This window comes from Coturnix japonica, chromosome 2 (genome assembly GCF_054131305.1).
Source record: "Coturnix japonica strain WE chromosome 2, WE-NBRP24, whole genome shotgun sequence".
NCBI lineage: Eukaryota > Metazoa > Chordata > Aves > Galliformes > Phasianidae > Coturnix > Coturnix japonica.
Window position 1 is genome coordinate 125,104,541 of NC_140664.1, and position 21,585 is coordinate 125,126,125.

The 21,585-nt window shown below is 41.7% G+C and overlaps 1 protein-coding gene across 1 annotated transcript; it reads left to right on the forward strand.

The window, feature by feature from the left end:
• Positions 1 to 1,168: 1,168 nt before the first annotated feature.
• On the forward strand, positions 1,169 to 16,951 carry LOC107308972 (uncharacterized). The gene is made up of 7 exons (XM_015853305.3): positions 1,169 to 4,303; positions 5,938 to 6,001; positions 6,109 to 6,262; positions 7,555 to 7,715; positions 8,439 to 8,642; positions 9,071 to 9,252; positions 9,519 to 16,951. Exons 2-7 carry the CDS (start codon positions 5,938 to 5,940, stop codon positions 15,075 to 15,077), a joined length of 6,324 nt encoding a protein of 2,107 aa, XP_015708791.2. The 5' UTR covers positions 1,169 to 4,303; the 3' UTR covers positions 15,078 to 16,951.
• The last annotated feature ends 4,634 nt before the right edge of the window (positions 16,952 to 21,585 follow it).

Sequence of the window (21,585 nt, forward strand, 5' to 3'; positions counted from 1 at the left end):
TCCATAAATATTCAGCAAGCATCAATGAATGTCGATGGGTGCAAATTTTTCAGCATGGAGGAATTCAGTTCCACAGCTTTGTTGCATACACACTTATATGCCAGACACCATTCTGTCAGACTGCCCCTGTGCTGCCATGTGTCATATGGCAACAACATATTGGTGTTATTGGGATATTGGATATTGGGATATTGGGATATTGGTGGGAAGGTTCCACCTCTCCTGCCATACCACCAACATCTGCCTTTGACATCTTGGGCCAACATTAGAATAGGAGGCATTACTTTTAGAGAAGCCCCTGCACATGGGAATGGTGGTTGGAATTTCATCTTGTTAATACTGGTTACCAGGAAGACAAGGTGAGCTGCTTGATTGTATTGTTTAAGCTCTGGGAATATTTCTTTTAGAGCTGCCATAAGTAATAATTCCTGTCTGCACAGTGATTTCAGAATAACGAAAACTGCTCTAAATTACACTTTTAAAACCCTGGAGGGCCATAAGTACTACGTAATGTGAGGATAATGAAGAACCTCATCAACTTTTGTATCACTACTCCCTTTATAAGAATTATAGAATTTTTTTCCTCAATAAATATAAATTATTTCAGAACTTCAGTGGAAACTGTAAGAAGTCAACTGCTTTAAACGTTATCTTATCAGTGATGGGGATATTGCCTTTGCAGGTGTTGTTATATTACACCTTCGAAAGCTTCCTTGTAAAATTCCCGGTAGGGTCAAGTAAGGGGAACAAATGATATAATTCTAGCATTTATGATGTTACCTATATAACCCATAAACTTTCATAGCTTATTACGGGAAAATAACAGTATACTTCACATGGATGGAAACTTTCTGCTAATCAATATCTGTGCCATTTTTCCTGTAACAAGAGAATGTTGGCAAAATTATCTCCTTCTCACGTCAGTCAAGATTGCCGAGGCATACGTATTTTTTTGTTATCAGCGTGACCAAGCAAAATAGCCCGCTGTTACTGTTGCTGTTGCGCATTCAGATCTTGTATCTTCACTCTTTTTCCTTGCTGGTCACCTACTGGAATACTGTTTAGAGAAATCTTTCCTGTTAGGTGAGGGATCTTCTGAGATTACTGTTTTTAAGAGAAAAATGTACCCATTGCTCCTACTTCCCATTTACCTTTCTTGGATAGAAATTGTTCACTTACTGAGAGTCCTTTCTGTCCATTTTCTGGATCATTCCAGTGCCTCTACTTGGAGTGGTATCAATGACATCCATCTCACCTACATTTAGATGTCTGTAGTGTAGGTAATTTTATGTGAGTGAGCTGTCTAAGTTCTCATTGTTTTTGGAGGTCTAAATGTTGTGAATGGGAGGCTGGAAACTGCATTGGTCAAAAGGCCAGCTCTCTGCAAAACTCCTCTACTTTTGTGGACTGTATGTCCACAGGCTGTAAAGGACACTTAGACACTCATCTTCCCGATGACTGTACTGTCACAGTCTAGAGTGACAATTGGTCAGTGGGCAATTCTTTGTAAAGACTCTTCAATTTATGTGCGCACCGTTTAGTGTTTAAATCTGCAGTTGAACCCAACTTCATAGAATCATAGATTGGCTTGGATTAAAAGGGATCTCAAGGATCATCAAGCTCCAACACCCCTGCTGCAGGCAGTGCTGCCAACTTCCACATTTAATACTAGACCAGGCTGCCCAGGGCCCCATGCAACCCAGCCTTCAACACCTCCAGGGATGGGGCATCCACAGCCTCTCTGGGCAGCCTGTTCCAGAACCTCACCACTCTCACAGTAAAGAACTTCCCCCTGATATTCAACCTAAATCTTCCCTCCTTCAACTTAAAACTATTTATTTCCCCTTGCCCTGCTGTTATCTATCCTTTCAAAGAGTTGTCTCCCCTCCTGCTCATAGGCTCCTGTTAGGTACTGGAAGGCTGCAATGAGGTCACCTCAAAGCCTTCTTCGGGCTGAACAAGCCCAGCTCCCTCAGCCTGTCTTTGTAGGGGAGGTGCTCCAGCCCTCTGATCATCTTTGTGGCCCTCCTATGGGCCCTCTCCAAACGTTCTCTGCCTTTCTTGTGTTGGGGGCCACATACCTGGACGCAGCACTCCAGATGGGGCCTTATGAGGGCAGAATAGAGAGGGACAATCACCTCACTGTCCCTGCTGGCCATCCACTTCATGATCCACACACCTGCCATTTCCATATAGTCTGTTTACAGGAAATATTTCTTATAAAGGAGTGATCTGAGAGTAAATATTAATATTACAGTGCTGAATATTAGGATACGTTTCCTTCTAGGTTAATCTTTTATGCTGTAAGGTGCCAAGGAATGCCATTTTGCTTCACACTTTGAACTTTTTTATGGCTTTTAAAGGAAGCCATAAGTTCTTTGTACTTGATATTTCTGTGTGATGATATATCAGCTGCCTTTTCGGGAAGCAGCTTTGTTTCATGTAACGTCAGTATCAATTGTGGTCATGAGTAATTTTATGTTTACGACATTATTTTACAGTAAAAGACAGGCTTCTAACTTAGGGCAGACTTAGGTTTTCAAAGCAGCATAGTATGATTTCTGATTGTTTTCTGAATGCAGTAGAGAGAGCTTTTATTCTCAGTCCAGGCTGTGTGACAGTAGAACCATGCCTTGGTCAAGCTAATACCATTCCCTAGACTGGGAGAAAAAATTGCCAGTGAATTTTGGAGGATGCAGAAAGTCGTAGGCCTTTTCATTTATACAGTAACTACACAGATAAACAGTGCTATAAACTGAGGTCTGAACCTTCAGAAGATTCAAAGTTAAAAACAACAGCAAAAGTAGAACTTGCCTAATTTCTGTGTCTTTTGCCCGAGACCCTATAGAACAGAGCAACTGCTGAACTACTCATACAAACAGTGAGGCAGTCACATCTTCACCTGTACTATATGTCCAGAGGCTGCGTGGAGCATTTTCTTGCGCATCTTTTTTTCTGTCCAAAAAGTCTTTATGCTCTGTGGTGGATTTCTGTTCTGTTCTGTGCTGGTTTCCTCTGTCTGTGACTGCGTACTGGGTTTGGTTGGGATGGAGTTAGTTTTTTCCACAGCAGCCTGTATGGTGCTGTGGTTTAGATTTGTTACCAAAAAGGGGTTGCTAATACATCTCTGTTTTAGATCTTGAGCATCAAGTCTTTATCATTCTGCTACTTCTATGAATAGTCTGGGGATGAGCATGAAGACAGATGAGCAGGGGTCACATCTGGGATGTGTGACCTGAATTAGCCCAGGAGATATCCCATAGAATATAACACCATGCTCTGTGATAAAACTATGTGGAGTTTTACCAAGGTGGCCATTGCTCAGAGTCTCACAGCTCATCAGTATGCACATGAGAGGTGGCTAGCGATTGCCTTTGCTTCACCTGCTTGTTTTTTCCTTTTCCTTCTTCACCTTGACCAATCGATAATTCTTGCTTTTTTTGAATTCTCTTTGATTTCTCTTTTGATTTCTCTTTGTAAGAGGCACAAAACATAACCATGTTGCTTTCCAATCCAGTGCAGGCACATCCCACAAGAAAAAAAAAGGTGACTCAGAGACACCATCAGACATCTTAGTTTGGTGTATAGAATCAGTAAGGGAATTTTACAGTTTTCTAGAACCATGGTATATTACTATCCACCTTTACTAACGTGTTGGGTTTTTGTTTTCTTTTTTAATTATTCCCAGCACAGCAGAAAATTCCAAATATTGCCAGCACTGCGTAAATTCTGTTGGTAGATCCCCTGTGACTCTCTGGGAGAAAGCAAAAGCAAATTAATACATTTGGGAGCTGTGTCATTTTTTGCACAGGCACATCACATTTTGGCATTGCTTGCTGAAGAGGTCTGTGGATTTATAAGCAAGACTATGGCCAAAAAGAGGGGAAAACTGCTGTTTGATGGGTAGGTCCAGTTGAACATTTTGGTGGTGGACACTCTCCTAACTGTTTGGCTTACAGACTTTATCCCAGAATCCAGAAGGTACAGGGAGGTGGCTATAGCTCCCCAGTGGGCTGAGGAGACAGAACCACAAAAGCCTGAACCACATTTTTATTTTTGTCCTGATGTAAAACTTGATTTCTTTAAGCATTTACTACCTTCAAGGAGGGAGCTTTGAACTTTAGTCAGGGAGAGGGCAGCTGACTAATCATAATGTAATTACTCAGTTACTGTTTTTCTTCTAAAAGGCGTTCACATTTTTGCTACGTTTTAGCATGCATTTGAATAAGAAACCTCCCAGAATGCTATATAAGGGACTTCTAGAGACTCAGCCTGTCACTCACCCCTACTGGAATCACATAAGGTAAGAGTTACATTTTTCATTGGTAGCTGTCATATTTAATGTTAAAAGGAGAAATCCCTTATTTTGTCCTATTAAATGCTATTTAGGTCCTAACTTAAAACAAGCGCTTTCACATATCTTTGTGGTAAGAGTATCTGTGTTGGGCTTTGCCACTTTAGGTTAGCAGTGAATTAAAATATGCAATAGAAATAACACGGAAATCAATAGAGCAAAAGTGGAAATGAAAAGCAAATTTAACTACAAATTTAATAGTGCTTAAATTGTGAAATGGAAATAAATCAAAGCTGAAACTCAAAACGTAAATTAATGAAGAGCTTGATAGGAATAGAAACTAGAATGTGAGGTTAGTGTAGGGGAAAAAATCCTAAGTAGTAGATGTGTTTAAGATCATATTTATTTCCGACTATTTGGAAGGGATCTCCAGTCTTAAAAACAGGAGATTAGGAAAGAACCAGAAGTAAACATTTTTATGGCATTTTACATTTACTATGACTGTTAAAATAGAATTTAATACTAGAAAGCTAGATCCTGACTTGCTTGTATATGCTAGTTTGTTCCCTAACTTTTTATCGCACAGTATGAATCTTAAGAGTTGTTTTAATTACCCATTCCAAAGATAACCTCCTTGAAATCATAGAGGTGATCTGTTGGACAGTGAATCAGCTTCATTTCTCCTTCAAAGCAGTCAGTAAGTCTGAAGGGCTCTTTGGGACCTACTCTGCTATGATGCTACAAGATGATTGTGTTTAAAAAAAACCCTTTCACTGTGAATCTTCTCAGCAAGGGCTTTCAGGCAGGATTCTTTGGATGGAATTCATTTTTGTCTCCCAATTTAAATTCCCAGAATTAAACAAAGAAACTGACAAAAGAATCTTTGAAATCTATGCTGAGAAATTTCATTTGATACGATTTTTTCCCTTACCTTAATGTTAGTTGAAAAACGTCATGGATTTCTTTTAAATTTCTCATCACAAGCTTTCTCTTTGAAGCTGTGGATGGGATACAAGGCAAGTGACTCCAGAGGCTGTAGCGGTGCTATTTGCAAATTGCTCAGTGTCAGGAATACAGAGATCTCATGGCTTGCTGTTGGTGGCTTTGAGCATAGTCTGTTCTCTCATTGAACCTCTCCAGTAAGAGGCAGTTTAGAGAAAAGGTAGGCAGCCATGGGATCTGCCAAAGCCCTGCCAAGAATAGGATTTTCTTTCCAAGCGCTTTTTCAGAGAGTGGATGAAGCAACTTTTGTTCCTTCCCTTATCTGATTGTCTGTTGGCTGTTTAGCTGGTCTGATTTTAACTGGTAACAAGCAGAACCTGTTTGGGAACTGTGCTTTCCGCTGAAGAGCAGATGAGGTGCTGATGGGTGTATCAGAGGCTAAAGAGTAAAAAGAGAGGTCTGTGTGTTAGGGAGTCTGGGGAATTAGTTAGGGACTTTCCTCTAAATGCAGAGTGTTAATGAGAAACACTCCTCAGGTCTGGCCACCTTTCTCACTGCAGCCAAAAACAAGGCATTCAAAATAAGCCAACCTTTGAGCAAATCTGTGTACTTATGTGATGTACTTATGTGATCTTTTAAACTAATATTTATCTTACGGTTAATGTAAAGTTGTATATTTCTAACTACACTTTGCTGCCCAGATGATGAAGATGGAGACAGGAGATGAAATTGCTATTGTGGGAATAGCCTGCAACTTTCCCGGAGGTAAGTTTTGAGTAAATACAAAGCAGGATGCTGATTAAATATTGAAAGGCACGGTCACTTGTTAATATTGAGGTGGAGTAAAACATGTTTTCCTATTTGTACAATAGGTGAAGGAATTGACAATTTCTGGAAAGTGCTGGAGGAAGGCAAAAACTGCACAGTAGAAATACCCCCAGAGAGATTTAATACCAAAGAGTGGTATGATCCAGACGGTAACAAGCCAGGAAAAATGTATACAACACGAGCTGCTCTTCTCAATGAGTAAGTGTGTTTCTGTGCCACAGATTTTTTTCTGTAGCTAGTCTGATATGTCCCACTTTTCAGAGAGAGCAAGCCACAGGGAGATTTTATATATTGGATGTAGAAGCGGGTTTTCTTTCATCTCACACATTGATCTTTTAGTTTTCAAATTTCAGGAATTCCTGTGATGGGACAGTTATGAGCACACTTCTTTGCAGGCTGTGATCTTTGGATCAGCATAATGCAAGTTGTGTATGCATACTTGTCATGCAATGAATGCATGTACATTTTGGGTATATGCACATACATTATATACAAAAGTGTGTGTTTCAGATCTGAGATGGGATACAGCCTGCCAAAGGATTTGTAAATCCAACTTCTGGCCTGTGGAAGAAAGTGGCAGAGTATGGACTCTGATAACGGTCTGCCTGTTGAATCTTGCCCAGTTTCAGTTTGAAGGTTGACCAGATCTGCTGGACTTCAGGCCCTAATCCTGTGTACTTTAATATTGGTTAAGGATCCTTCTGAACAAAGAATTCATGGAGATGTGAACTATAGGTTATATCTTTTCACTTGTGCCTCAAAGTTTCAAGTCAAACTATGTTAGAGATACACATTTTTTTTTTCCTCAATATATATGGACAATTAATCTTACTTAGCCCTGGGAAGAGTACTTAATGGCTTTGGATCTGACTAACTTAAGTACTTAGTCTCCTACTAGATATTTAATTTTTTGGTTGATTCAAGAGATGACAAAATGACAAAATGATAAAAACTAAAATCAGGGCTTAATTATTTATAACTTTGGGCCTATTTTAAAGATTAAGAAATAAACACACATAAAAACAAAGTATTCTTAAATTTATTATTAGAGAAGAAGAAGAGCATCTCCTGGGAGCATCTGAGCTGATCCCATACATATTTAAATTGTACAGTCATTGGTCCTTATTGTCTTTAAATTGTTTAGAAGGTAGTATTTAAAACTTGTTGAGTAGGTCAACATTGCAGCAAATGGAATCTTAATAGTGTAGGAAATGCTATTGGTACCAGTATCATGATCTACAAAAAAAAAGGGGGGGGAGGGGGGAGAACAAACAACAAAACAACAACAAAAACACAACGGTCTCCTGCCTCTGAATATAGAATAGTTGATAAAAATACTTATTTCGTGGCAGAAAAAGCACCCTTGGCCTACTCTTTTTGTTAATTTCATAAATGGGAACTGTGTTCTCAGTATCACTTGCCGCTTTGCTTTTAGTGACACTACAAAAAAAAGCTGGTAATCTAAGTATTGTATACATGTTATATTTTAGATTTAACACATTTGACAACCAGCTGTTTGGAATAAATAGTATGGAAGCCGAAAGCATGGATCCACAACAGAAGTTATTGATAGAATGCACATACAAAGCATTGGAGGATGCAGGAGTCCCTGTAGAAGCCATCAGTGGCACCAAAACGGGTGTTTTTGTTGGTAAGAGGTTTATCAAGGTTCCTCTGGATGACATCCCTTCCTTCTCCTGTATCAACTGCACTGGTCACCATGATGTCATCAAAAACTTCTGAGGGTTTGAATGTGATAGTAGGATGATGATAATAGCAGGGTGGCAAGACTTTGGCTACAGCAAATGAAAATGAGCCCAAACACAGCAGCCACAGAAACAGAAATGAAAGAAAAGAGTGGCTTATCCTTTGTACGACCTCAGGTTGGCAGGAATCTCCATTAAAAGATATGTTCATCTCCACTGCCAACCCTTAAATGAGGTCTGGGAAGGGATGGATCCTGGCTCCACCCTTTCCAGTCACTCAGGCACACTGCATGCACCTGAGCTCCCCTGGGTTGGCCCTGCCTTCCCACCAGGTGCTCAATCACTGTTTCAGGCAGTGACTTAGCATTTCCACTACAAGGATATACAGTCAATCCTATCATCCATGTTATTGATAAAGATGTTAAAGAATATAGGTCCCAAGACAAACCGCGGGGGAATACTGCTTGTTTACCACCTCCATCTGTACACAGAGCCATTGACCACAAACCTCTGGCTGCAACCTTCCAAGAAATTCCTTATCCACCAAACAGTCCACCCTTCAAATCCATGTATCCCCAATTTAGAGATAAGGATGTGGTGTTGAGTTTAAGGTGGTACATCCCTTTTGTTTGCTCAGGGCAATGTGACATGTCTTTGTATTGTTACAGGCCTTATGAATCGAGACTTTGAAATCATAAGAAGCAAATCAGTAAGTGAAATAAATCATTATGCTGGTACAGGATCAGCAATGAGCATAGCTGCTAACAGGGTCTCCTTCACGTTTAACCTGACTGGACCATCGCTGACAGTTGACACTGCTTGTTCATCATTTCTTTTTGCTCTGCATTATGCCTTGCGCGCAATTAAATCAGGTAATGGAACTGAGGAGATGGCAGGCAAAGAAACTGTATGATGTAGTATGAAATTGCTGAGATATTACTATTTCATGTTTTCATTCTTCCTGAGATGTGATTAAGACCTTCATGTTCACCAGTAGGTGCCTGAATGGATTCCAGTGCCTCAGAAATATGCACTGTGCCTGCAGAAGCAGTAATCCAGAAATTCTGTTACTTTCTCTAGCATATCCTGTTATAATTTTAGATAACTGTATTGGGTACTTTTCAACATCCAGTCACAATGTCAGATTCCAATCTTAACAATAAAGATAGCACGGCTAACTTAGAGTATCAGTAAAGTCTTTCTGTAATATCTATCTTTTCAGACAATAGTGTTATAGTTAATGTGTTTCTATGGGTGACCTTGAACACCTCAACTGAAATATGTTTATATTTTACTCCAGGAGATTGTGAGGCAGCTATTTGCGGTGGTGTGAACAGCATAATAGTTCCCAGTACCTTTGTGTCTCTCAGTAAAGCAAAAATGATCTCTCCAGATGGAATGAGTAAACCCTTCTCCAAAAAGGCGGATGGCTATGGAAGGGGAGAAGGCTGTGGTGTTGTTTTCCTCAAACCACTGAAAAAGGTAAGACGGTTGGTGAAGAAGCCTAAAATAAGCCTGGCTTCTTACTTGAATTTTGTATTTCCAGTTCTCAGAATTACCGTAGCAAAAAGCTTTTCTAATTCAAGCTCACTATTAGCATTAAGGAAACATTTATGCATCTCTCCTGCACCGGGAAATATACCACAGATTTAAGGGTACTGATACCATTTGTCTAGTTTGGGTTCTTTTTCTTGCAGATAGATAAAGGATGAGATGCTTAAAGATGATTTTCTCTTTCTGTGGAACAGGCAATGGAAGACCACAGCAAAATCTGGGGTGTTATAAACATCAGTGCAGTCAATCAGAATGGTCGGTCTATAACGCCAATCACAAGGCCGTCCCAAGTAGAGCAGGAGAAGTTACTGCGCAGCATTTATGAAGGTCACGTAGATCCCTCAGTTGTGCAGTACATTGAAGCCCACGGGACAGGAACTGCTGCTGGAGACCCCACGGAAGCTGCAAGCCTTGGTAATGTCATTTGTAAAAACAGACCTTCCCAAGTTCCTGCTCTGAAAATTGGTTCGGTGAAAGGAAATATTGGCCACACTGAGTCAGCTGCTGGAGCAGCAGGTTTGATCAAAGTGCTCCTGATGATGCATCACGGGAAGATTGTTCCCTCTTTGCATTACTCAAAGGAGATGAGCAGCATCGATACAGAGAAGCTGAACCTTGCCATTCCCACTGCGGTTGAGCCCTGGGAAGATTCCAGTGAGTATGGAAGAGTAGCTGGCATCAACTGCTTTGGATTTGGAGGAACCAATGCCCATGTTGTAGTCAGGCAGGTTAAGCAGACAGAGCCTCTTCCTGCCTATAAGAGGCCGCTGGAATTAGTCCTGCTGTCTGCAGCATCAGCTAAGTCCCTTCAGATGACAATGGTAGACACGGCTGAGCATCTGAGTACAAGAAGCTGCATAAGTCTCCCAAGCCTGGCCTATACATCTGCCTGCAGAAGAAGCCACATCAACTACCGGTACCGAAAAGCATTTGTGGCAAACTCTCTCCAACACTTGCAGCAAGAAGTTATGTCAGCAGCAAGCAGTGACTTTGGCATGTCAAAGGTGGAGCCTCAACTGGTGTTTGTGTTCTGTGGCAACGGCGTAACATTGAAGGAGTTCAGTGAGGCACTGCTGAACTCAGAGCCGGTGTTCAGAGACAAGTGTAAGGAAATAGAAGCGCTCTTTCAGAAACACGCTCCCATCAGCCTTCTGCCAGCAAGAGGTCGCAGCTCAAAGGAGTTGCTGAATCCAGAACTCTCCCAGCCCATGCTTTTTGCCCTGCAGGTTGCCTTAGCTTCTCTTCTGAAGTACTGGGGCATTAAGCCAGTTGCAGCAGTTGGCCATTCCGTGGGGGAAGTTGCCGCAGCACATTTTGCTGGGTACCTTTCCCTGGCAGATGCAGTCAAAGTGATTTATCACAGGAGCAGGCTGCAGGCAAAGACTGCCGCGGGCAGAATGCTGGTGGTTGGAAACATCCCCGTTCAAGAGATTGCTGAACATCTGCGTTCCAACTTGGGAAGGGTGTGCATTGCAGCTTTCAACAGCCCAGTTTCCTGCACCTTGTCTGGAAATCCAGATGATGTGGACTTGGTCCAGAAAGATTTAGCAGAAGCCTTCAGCCACAGAAACATCTTTCTTCATGTTTTAAATGTCCCAGCTGCCTACCACAGCCCTAGCATGGATGTGATACTTGGGGAGTTGGAGCGGAGCATAGATCCTTTAGAAGAACAGAAAGGTGACATTGAAGTAATTTCAACACTGACGGGGGCAGCGGCTTCTGCAAATGACTTCACTCGTGGCAAATTCTGGGCCCAGCATACCCGTGAGCCCGTTGCTTTCACTCAAGCCATAGAAACTGCAGCTAGAGACAGGGAAAATGTAGTGTTTGTTGAAATAAGTCCACATAGAGCGTTGCAGCGAAATATCAAGGAGACTCTAGGAAAAGTCACAAAGGTGTTCTCTTCTTTGCAGTCTGATTCAGAGTATCAGGTACTCTTTAGCTTGGTAGGAAATCTGTTTGAGCTGGGCTATAATCCCAACTGGCAGCACTTTTATGAGGGATATCAAAGTGTTCCAGTGACCATTCCACGGTATCAATTTGATCGTAAAAGAGCTGTGCCCTCTCTGGATACCCATCAACAAGCAAAGCCAAGTGATGTCAGCTCCAGTCATCCTTTGATTTATGTAAGCAACAGTGACAACACGGAGTTTGGCAGCCTGCTCTCCCAGGAAACAACATCATATTTATATGAGCACAAGAACAATGGTGTGGCTTTAGTTCCTGGTGCCTTTTATGTGGAGCTTGCTCTGGCCTGCGTGATGAACAGTTCAGGACCTAAAGTGCCTCTGAGTGCTTGCCAGTTGAGCATCAGTTTCTCAGCACCATGTGTTCTCACACAAAGTTCCCAAGTCTTGAATATCAAGCTGAGTCCACAAAAAGCATTGACAACCTTTGAGATACTCTCTTCCTCCAATGCAGTTTATGCTTCTGGCCAAGTGAGAACGGTGCCTGAGGCTGATGTGGAAGAAAGCACCATCTCATTTCAAGAGGTCTATCACAGATGCACATCAGTGATTAGCACAGAGGATATCTATGAAGCACTGTCTCTGGTTGGCTTTCAGTATGGTTCCATATTCAGGCAACTCAGGGATGTGCATTATTGCCAGGAACTAAAGGAAGCTATAACAAGCATCAGGGTGAACAAGGAGACCCTCGGGGAGATGTACAGCTACTGTATCCATCCAGTGCTGCTTGACTGTTTCATGCAGATGACTGCTGTCATGATCTCCAGGACGCAGCAGTCCAGAGCAGGCTTTCCTTCAGGAATAGGCAGCCTGGTGGTGCTGCGACCTCTGGAGGAAGAAATGATGATATATATGAGAACAAGCAAATCCATTGGGAACTGCTTTGAGGTCTGTGGCTGCTTCATGGACAAACATGGGTCTGTTTTGGCTGAACTCAAGCGTGTTGCCATTACTTTCATGAAGCCAGCATCTTCCAAAGACAACGAGTTCATGTTTGAAAACAAGTGGTCAGAAATCTCTCCATCAAAGACAACTGGCCATTTAGAAGCAGTGCCTAGAGTCCTAGTGTTTGCTGACAAGTATGGGATAGCTGAGCAGCTCAGAAAATATTTGCATCCTGATTCCAGATATGTTATGTATGAAGACTGGGAATCCCTCTTGGACGACCACGCAGGGAATAAGATGAAAGCAGAGGTTGAGGATTATGATGAAGTTCTCTTCCTGTGGGGAATTCAGAAGGTGAATGAAGAGTTCCCAAGTAAAGCAGTAGACCAACTCTCAAAGTGTTGTGAAGCCTATCGCCAAGTTATCGTGGCATTAAGAGAGAAAGGGTCTCACTGTTCAATCCGAGTGATCAGCTACAGAACAACAGAAAGAAATGTAGACCACGTTAACTGTGGGTTTGTATTGCATGGCATGACCAGAACTTGTGTTGTTGAAGTTCCAGAAATCACTTTTCAGATAATCGACCTCAGCTCTTCCAGCTCCCTGGACATCTCAGCATTATCAGATGTCCTTGTCAAACACAGAGGTAATGATTATCCAGAAATCTACATCAGCCAAGGAAGAATTTATGCATCAGAAATCAAACGCACTCCTTTTGTAGATGCAGATTACAGCCAGCACGTAAGGTCTGTCCAGAATTCCGAAGCATTCACTTTGTACACTGCTGATCCATACTCAGCAAAAGACTTGTCTGCTGAACTATTCACCAGCACTGCTACTCACCTGGAAAATCAAAGTGTTGAAATTCAAGTGGATAAGATATGCATTCACTCTGAAGATTATTTTCCCATTAGCGTTTCTAGTCGTAACTTTGGTAATACGCTCTACTGGAATTCCCAAGCAGCAGAAAAACACAGACTTTTAGCTCTTGATTTCAGTGGCACAGTCACAGCAATAGGCAAGGCTGTGAAGAAAATAAAAGTGGGTGATCATGTGGTTTCATGTTATCCGGCTGGTGCGTCATCCAGAATTCAGGTCCCAGGAGCAGTTTGTTTAAACGTAAAGAAATTTCCATGCTTTCAAAGCATCCCTTGTGTGTCCTACTTCATCGTTGCATGGGAGATCTTAAATCAGAGACTACCCAAGGGGAAATATGGCAGAACTTTGGGTATTATTTCTACAGAACCATCATCGGTTTTTTGCTGTGTTCTTTCTGTGGCAGCAGAAGAGGTGGGCTGGAAAACAGTACTTGCAAGGCCCACTCCTGATATGCTGCAGCACATAAAGGCATGCAATGCCCTTGTTGTTCTTCCTCCAGCAGGCAGACTGTCTCAGGAGGATCTGGCCCACATGTACTGTCTGAAAGATGTGGTGATAGTATGTGGCCATCAACAATCGGAATGTATTCAGAATGTCGGTGGGCTTGATCATGGAAATATCAGGTTTCATATCATCATTCTTAGCAGTATCTTCCAGAAGGCATCTCTAAAGGAACTCCAAAAGGCTGTGCAAGTGTGGATCAGTTCTTTAGATATGAAACGGTTTAGATATCTGCCAGTCTCTGTCTTTCAGCAATCTGAGAACTTTGGAAGGCTGCAGTCTGCGATGTGCTCCTTTACCTGCAAATCTGTCCCACTTGCTGTACTGAGAAAGCAGAAGGATATCTCCGTTGTTTCAGATATCCCGTTGTATGAATCTAAGAAGAAGATATTTAAGCAGAATGCTGTTTATGTAGTAGCAGGGGGACTTACTGGCCTTGGCTTTGAAACTGTGAAATTCATAGCGGCAAATGGAGGAGGGTGTATTGCAATCCTCTCCAGGAAAATTCCGAGCAAGGAGAAACAAGATGAGATGAGGGATTTGCAGCTGAAATATGAAGGCAGCAAAATAGTGTCTGTGCAGTGTGACATTACTTTGACCAGTGATGTTGAGGAATCTTTCCAGATCATCGTAAAATTATTTCAAGGTTGTCCAATCAAAGGTGTCTTTCAAAGTGCTGTTGCTTTACACGATGGTCGCCTTGAAGTTCTGAAGTTTGCTGACTTTCAGAAAGTGCTGAGCCCCAAAGTGGCTGGGACCCTAAATCTTCACTGGGCTACAAGAGGGGAACAGCTTGACTACTTTGTGTGCTACTCCTCTGTTACTTCCTTTCTAGGAAACTCCACACAGGCAAACTATGCAGCTGCAAACTCTTTCCTTGATGTCTTCTGCCTCTACAGGAGGAACTGTGGTCTTTCAGGCCAATCCATTAACTGGGGTGCTTTGAACCTCGGCATATTGCTCAATCAAACCCAGATTCAAAACATTCTGGGATCCAAGGGCATAGATATCCTGGAAGTGCATGAGATTCATGAGTATCTCAAGAAGAGCTTACTTTCAAATAACCCTCAGCAAGCTGTTGTCAAGTTAAATTTTAAAACTTTATTTAATCACGTTTTTACCCGAATTCTTTCGCTTAAAAGTCGTTTCAGGTCACTCATGTCAGAAGAATTTGGAGGCAAGCTTGAAACCTCTGAGAAATCTCAAGTCCAGGATACTGCTTCAGTCAAGTCTGAAGACTATATTACCTCACTGATGGCTGATCTCACTGGACTAAACCCAGATGAACTGACCATGAATACACCACTTTCGTCATTGGGCATAGACTCTATGTTAGCTATGACAATTCAGAACCGCATCTTCCAAGACAGAAAGGTGGACGTACCTCTTCTGAAGCTACTCGATCCTCACACCACTCTGTCAAGTTTAGTAGTAGTTCTAGGAGAAACAGCCAGTGCAGATGGAATTGTAGAGAAAGAAATGTCTGCAGTTGTAAGTGGAGAACGTAAGATCCGTCTGTAGAAATCCTTTCTTTCAATAATTGTGTAAAGATGAGTAGACCCTTTGCAGGATCTCAGAGTATGTCATGGCAAAGGCAAGTTAGTACATGCACATACGCTGAATGTAATCTTCTGTGTTGTCCTAGAAAAACTAACACCAGTTTGTCCTGGCATTACGCTAACTTTGTTTCTTTGGGATAGTAGTATGACATTATACTTCTCTTTTTACCTTCATTTTCAGTATTTTAAACTGTAAATATGTAGGCTATATGAATTTTCCTTGATGAGTTTGCATGTTCAAGTCACATTATGTATTTTTTAGCCATAGGAAAGTGCTAACTGAAGTGATGAGTTCACTGTTTGAAATGGTGAATGTCTATGTAAAGGAGCACTGCATTATCCCAGTTGTTTGTCATTATTACTTTTTTAGTGTACAGTAATTTTGTGATTCTTATCGAAGCTCTATAAACTGGACATCTTTTGAATGACTTTTCTAGATGTGTATTCAAGAGGTTTCTGTTTCAACAATTTAAAATTTGTATTTTGCTTCTGCAGAAATGTTATAAATGGTCAGTGGAACAGCTGTATTTTTTAGTCTTCTTTTACGTAAGAGTATATAAATGAAAATAGTAACATTTTATATGCAAAATCAAAAGTGTATTTCTGTGCTGTTTTAACTTTTATTCTTCCCCCATAACTCTAACTTTAAATGTTTGTAATAATAACAGCTGCCCTTACTTTACTCTTAAGAGAAAATACTGACTTTCCCCTGTGTGCACTGGAGGAAACTTGGTCAAGAACTGTTTAAAATGAGGACAATGTCCTTATATTGTTTCTCCATTTTATATCCAGTAACCATTCCCCCTCAGATTTCTCTTGCAGCTCTGGGAGCATCTGGACCTAACCTTATACAGGGATAGCACTACACCTGGCTGAGAAGGGAAGGCACCTCTGTAATAGTACAACTAATGCATGGCTTGCTTGCATGCTAACAAGCATGAATGTCACTTACAGTCGTGTGTCAAGCAGACAACACACTACGTCAGGGATACATTAGATGTCCTGAAACCTGCAAGCAGCTGGAAGGGAAGGAAAAGTTATCCAGAAGCAACAGGATGGCCTGAGAGAGACACAGAAACTGACTACATTGCTCTATGAGCAGTGACAGTCCTGCATGCTTTTCTGTACGACTAAATGTCATCACTGGAGCATGAGAACAGGCCTGTGCAGATCTTCCTCAGACCCCTGAATTAATTTCAGTGTTCTTTTTCTTCATCAAATGCTGTCTAACCTGAGCTAACAGAAAGCTGCAGCTGCCCTTTCTGCCTGGAAAACAGTGTTCTGTTCATAACTGGGACAGTAATTAGATAAAACACTTGTTAAAGAAGTCAGTATCTACGTTTCACAGAAAGCTTTTAGTGACAATGTTGTTCGGTCATTGCGATTAACCTCAGGTAGCATTAACCACCTGGGGTATATTTTTAAATGTTTTGTGCTCTCAGTCTCCAAACTCTCAATCCCATTATCAGAGGAAGGATCCCATTAGCAGGATGCACGTTCAGTAATCAGATAATCACGTCCCTAGCACGGCCTGTGGAAAAATATTAATTTTTCCACCCATATCCTGAAATGATAACGTGTGGCCAATCTGCAGAGATGCCTGCCTCCCCGGTTCTGAGTATACCCACAAATGCAATTAGTCATGTTTTCCACAGCAGTGGCATAAATTAATGGGAGAGAGAGAGAACTTTTATTTGGAAAATGTTCTTAGAGCTGCACAGTTTAACTTCTGCCCCAGGCAATTTGTAAGAGCATCTCTTTGTACTGTGAAAAGACTTTTCAGGCTGAACTACAATTTCATACAAATAAACAATTATGTTTCTTGTTTTGCATGGATCATGTAATGCTTGATGATGTGCAGGTTGGACTGCATATGTGGTTCAGACTTGCATCAGGGGCTGTGGCCCCTAGCATCACCTTGATCTGTCTCCTGAAAACTTGATTTCCCCTACAATTTTTGCACCTGCACCTGATGTACATGGCAATATGAACAAGTGCTACCAAGAGACAAAATAGCATTTATGAGACCAAGGCTTATCTTCATTTGCCAGGATCTGAATAGTGAAAAATCAGGTATAGCACTTTGCTGGGCAATGCACAAGGAAAGTGCAGAGATCTGTGAAGGTTAGGGATTGAGGGCTTGAGAACAAGTTCATGTCCCAGTATGTACCAAACCTGCTGAAGTGGTGGACTCAAATCTGGATCTCACATATGAGTAAGCTTTGCTTGGGCCTGATGGGTTGACTAAGAACACAGATATTCTCATCTAAACCAGGTTAAACAAAGTCCATATAAAGAACCAAGCACAGGAACTGAAACTACAAGTCTTGCTTTTCTCCACTGGAAGTGAAAAGAGCATAAGATGACCTGCTCAGGCTTGCACATCTCCCTTCCACCTGTGATGCCTTTCTTATTCCTCTGGGAGATGTCAGATGCTTTTGCCATTCTCTAGGACACCAGCTTCCCTGTGTTACCTAAACCAGTAGCAGAGAAGGTGGCATGGGCTGCTTGGCTGGCCTGGCAGTGCTGGGACTAGTAAATATATTCTGCTGAGCTGCCCTCAGCAAAATGGCACAGAAATCTCATATAAAATTACTTTGACAGACCTGGAATTCACATACTTCCCGTGGCACAGCAAGATTTTAATCCATGCATGGCTCTGGACTGTCATGCAACGAAGGGCAAATTCTTAAAACCCACCTTGCATCAGAAGACTTAACATGCTGACTGTTTGTCTGTCTAAAATGTGTTTGCTTAATTCGCCTTTGAAAAGAACAAAACCCACAGAATTCAATATGCAACATGCAAGAAGAAAGTAAGTCTGAGAAAGAGGATGAGAGAGAGGGGATCAGTTTATATTCTGTGCCATGTTATATCAAATTAGAACCATCCTCAGCATCCAGACCACTTGTCTGCAGGTGGAATTTTAGCTGCTCATCCTGCCACTCTCCATCTTATGTTGCACTATTGCTTTTTGTTCCACCTCTTTGCTCCTTTCTGTTTCTTTCTTTCTTTTTTTTCCTCTTTTTTAAAAAATTCTTATTTTATTTGATTCATTAGTAGAGAAAATGCTCCACGATGGAACAATCAAAATTTATGAAAGAAAATGCCTGTATTCCTCCTCACAGTTACAGAAATATAATGAAAGACAGCAAAGGCTGAGCCTGGGGAGCAGCTGGCATTTCATGTACAGTGCAACCAAAGGGCTGAGAACACTCAGCTGCTTCACTTCCCTAGGGAAAACCTACAGCTTTGGAGATAAAATGCCTCTTTAAGTATTCTGAGGAGCGCCTTTAGGCCAGGCAGCCCATGTGCGCAGGGGACACAGGGCTGGAGCTTGCAGGTCCCATGTGGAACATGGGGCTGGGTGTGGCTCTCACCGCCCTCCAGAGCTGCTGATGGATCCTCACCCCGTGCTGAACCATGGCAGTGGGCCAGGCAAACCCGTTCCACCTAATTTCCCCCCTTGACTTTCCACTACAGCCAGACTCTTCTGCACTTCTTCCTCACACCAGCACTGGGCAGGGAGCCCGTTAGCTGGGTGCTAGGATGATGGGATGTTGGCTGTAGGAAACACAGTTCCTGAAAACATTTTAGCTGTCAGTAAGATGATTTCCTTTTAAAAAAATTATTATTTTTTTAAAACTATTTTTCCATAATCTTTTTTTTTTTCCTGTTTTTAATTCAGTCTTATGTTTACTTGCCGCTGAGGCCTTGGCAGCACTTTATCTGATGGCTCAAGTTTGGGGTAACTGCCATGAGCAGACAGGCCAGATGAAAAGCAAATACTGAAAATGCTGGCTAGAATCAGCAATGTCAAAACCAGGGAAGGAAAAACAAGAAGGGAGGCTAACAGGGCCTAGAAGGAGAAGCAACTATGCAACTAAAAGCACAGTCAGATCTGGATGGTGTGCAGAAATGTAGGAGAGACTTGTTCCAGGATTTTTTCTTCTGTTCGGTATTTTGAAGAAAGTCAAGGAAAAGATCCTAAGAGATAATTCAAAACAAGATGCATTCTCCTGGAACTTTTCTTGGCAGTTCCTTGTGTAGCCAATCCTTGAAAAATTCCTGCAATAGCAACACCACAGCACCCTTAAGTAATCTGTTTCAGCACTTAGTTACACTTACTGTAAATAAAGCTTTTCCTAATGTCTTGCTCTCCCTCTTGATATCTCTTTGTAATTCTGGCTGCTTTCATGGAATTGTTGAGTTCTATATTTATGATGTTTTGAAGCTCTATATTTGGTTTCTTAAAGCATTGAGGCAACTTGTTTTGTTTCATATTTACCACCACTGATGATTCAGTTCCAAAATTGTTTTCATTTGCCAAAAACATTTCACAAATGTATGTTCACAATGAAACTATTTGCACTGCATATTTCTAAAGCAGCTCAATGATACAAGTATACTGAATCGGGGGAGGAAGGACCATCTGTAGCCACATTGATAAAATTAATAATGTAAAAATTACCCTTGAAAAATGTACACTGTCTGTTACACAGCCCATTGTTTCTTACATTTTCCTCCAGTGACTTCCTCGATATCAGTTATCAGTTCAGTGCTGAGTGAATAGATTGGCAAAACATTCAAAGCTTTCCGACTTGGCAGACCAGTGAGCACCAAAACCAGATGTTCATTCTGGTGTTCAAAGAAGTAGCAAATACACTTATTGCACAATAAGAAAAACAATAGAAATCAAGTTCTTTCCATGTACCGTGGATATAAACCATACAGTATGAGTTGGGAGAGGACATGCCTTCTTTTCTGCAGTGGCAAAATTAAAAGTTGTATTTTTTTCTAAAAAAGAGAGCAACAACTGTCACTAGCATTACATAAGAGAGATCACTGGTTCTACCCTGCAGTCAGCTCAAAAAAGCAAAAGGTATGCATGGAAAAGTTATACTTCTCCTGCCTGCTGAAGGGCATGGAAATATCTGGAAATTGCTTATGGTGAAGAAAGAAGTCCTACTTTGAGATAAGAAGAAGAATATTTCATGACTTCTGATGTGCAGTAAGTTGTTTTGATGCTTTTGCTTTGAAGGGAGAAACCTAAACTTCTGCCAACTTAGAAATTAGAGGATTGTCTACATCAGCTCAGGTTGTTTGTATTCTAGGCACAGAGAGAAAACATCAATTTCATTTCATCCTCCAGGCTTTACAATGACTTTTTCACCAACACCTGGAACTTCTGGCCATGTAATTTTTTCTGCAGCCATAAGCCTCTGGGCAGCACGTTCTCTCTGTCTCTTGTTATTGTCAGCACTAGTCCTGCCATAATTTTAAGGGACTGCATCATAGCAAAGGCTCCACTGCATTAGGCACTGCGCCAAGGCAGATCAAAAGCTTCACAAACTTCACCTTTCCAAACGCAGCAGTAACTCTCTGAGTAATGTTTTCAAATCTGCCAAAATGACTTGGGCCTCTAAGCAAGAAATGACTTAGAGATGTAAGTTTGTAGGGACAAAAGTGTTTATGCTGTGCTTCAGTCAGCCTCTTTGTTTCTCTGCATCTTTACATGCCAAAGGGCAAGAGACAAGGAGACATCCATGCAAAACTTTCAGTTCATCCTTCCTGTACTGCTATTGATTACCTTGTATGCATGGTGTTGAGTAAGTGGAAAGAGTAATGTTAGAAATACATACATTCGTCTCTCTCACACAGAAACATTTAATTCTTTGCAAGATTTACATTTTGGTGCAATGACTTCTGGCCTTCTTCTTTCTTAATTCCTGGTGCCAAAGCCGTATTTCTACAGTACAAATCTTCCCATGCTAACAGATTCTGGTCACACAAAGCTGATGGAACACGTACACTTTCCTGCCGACCAAGGAGGTGTTTCTTGGAGGTGATACAGCTAACTGTCAGGTCAGTGTCCCTCAGTAAATGTTTCCCAAAGGCAGCCTGGCTTGTTTGGCTCCATGGCTGATCTACTGCAAGTCTATGGCCCATGAGGAAGATCTCAGCACTTGTCTTGTTGAAGCCTCAGCCCAGTGGTCCAGCTCATCCAAATCCTTCTGTAGGGCTCTCCTACCTTCAGGAAGGTCAGCTCTTCCTCCCAGCTTACTGAACGTGCACTGAAAAAGATATTAAACAGGACTGGTCCCAGTACTCATCCCTGAAGAATACCCCTTGTGACTAATTGCCAGCTGGATTTAACTTCATTCACCATCAATCACTGGGCGCAGCTGTCCAGTTAGTTTTTTTATACAGAGAAGAGCACACCTATCCAAAGTATGGGCTGCCAGCTTCTCCAGAACACTATGGGAGACAGAATCAAAGGTTTTACTAAAGTCTAGACAGACTACATCCATAGCCTTTCCCCCATCCACTAGGTGAGTCATCTGGTTGTAGGAGATGAAGTTCGTCAAGCAGAACCTGCCTTTCATGAACCCATGCTGGCTGGGTCCGATCCTCTGATTGTCCCACCCATGCTGTGTTATCGCACTGAAAATGATCTGCTCCATGATCTT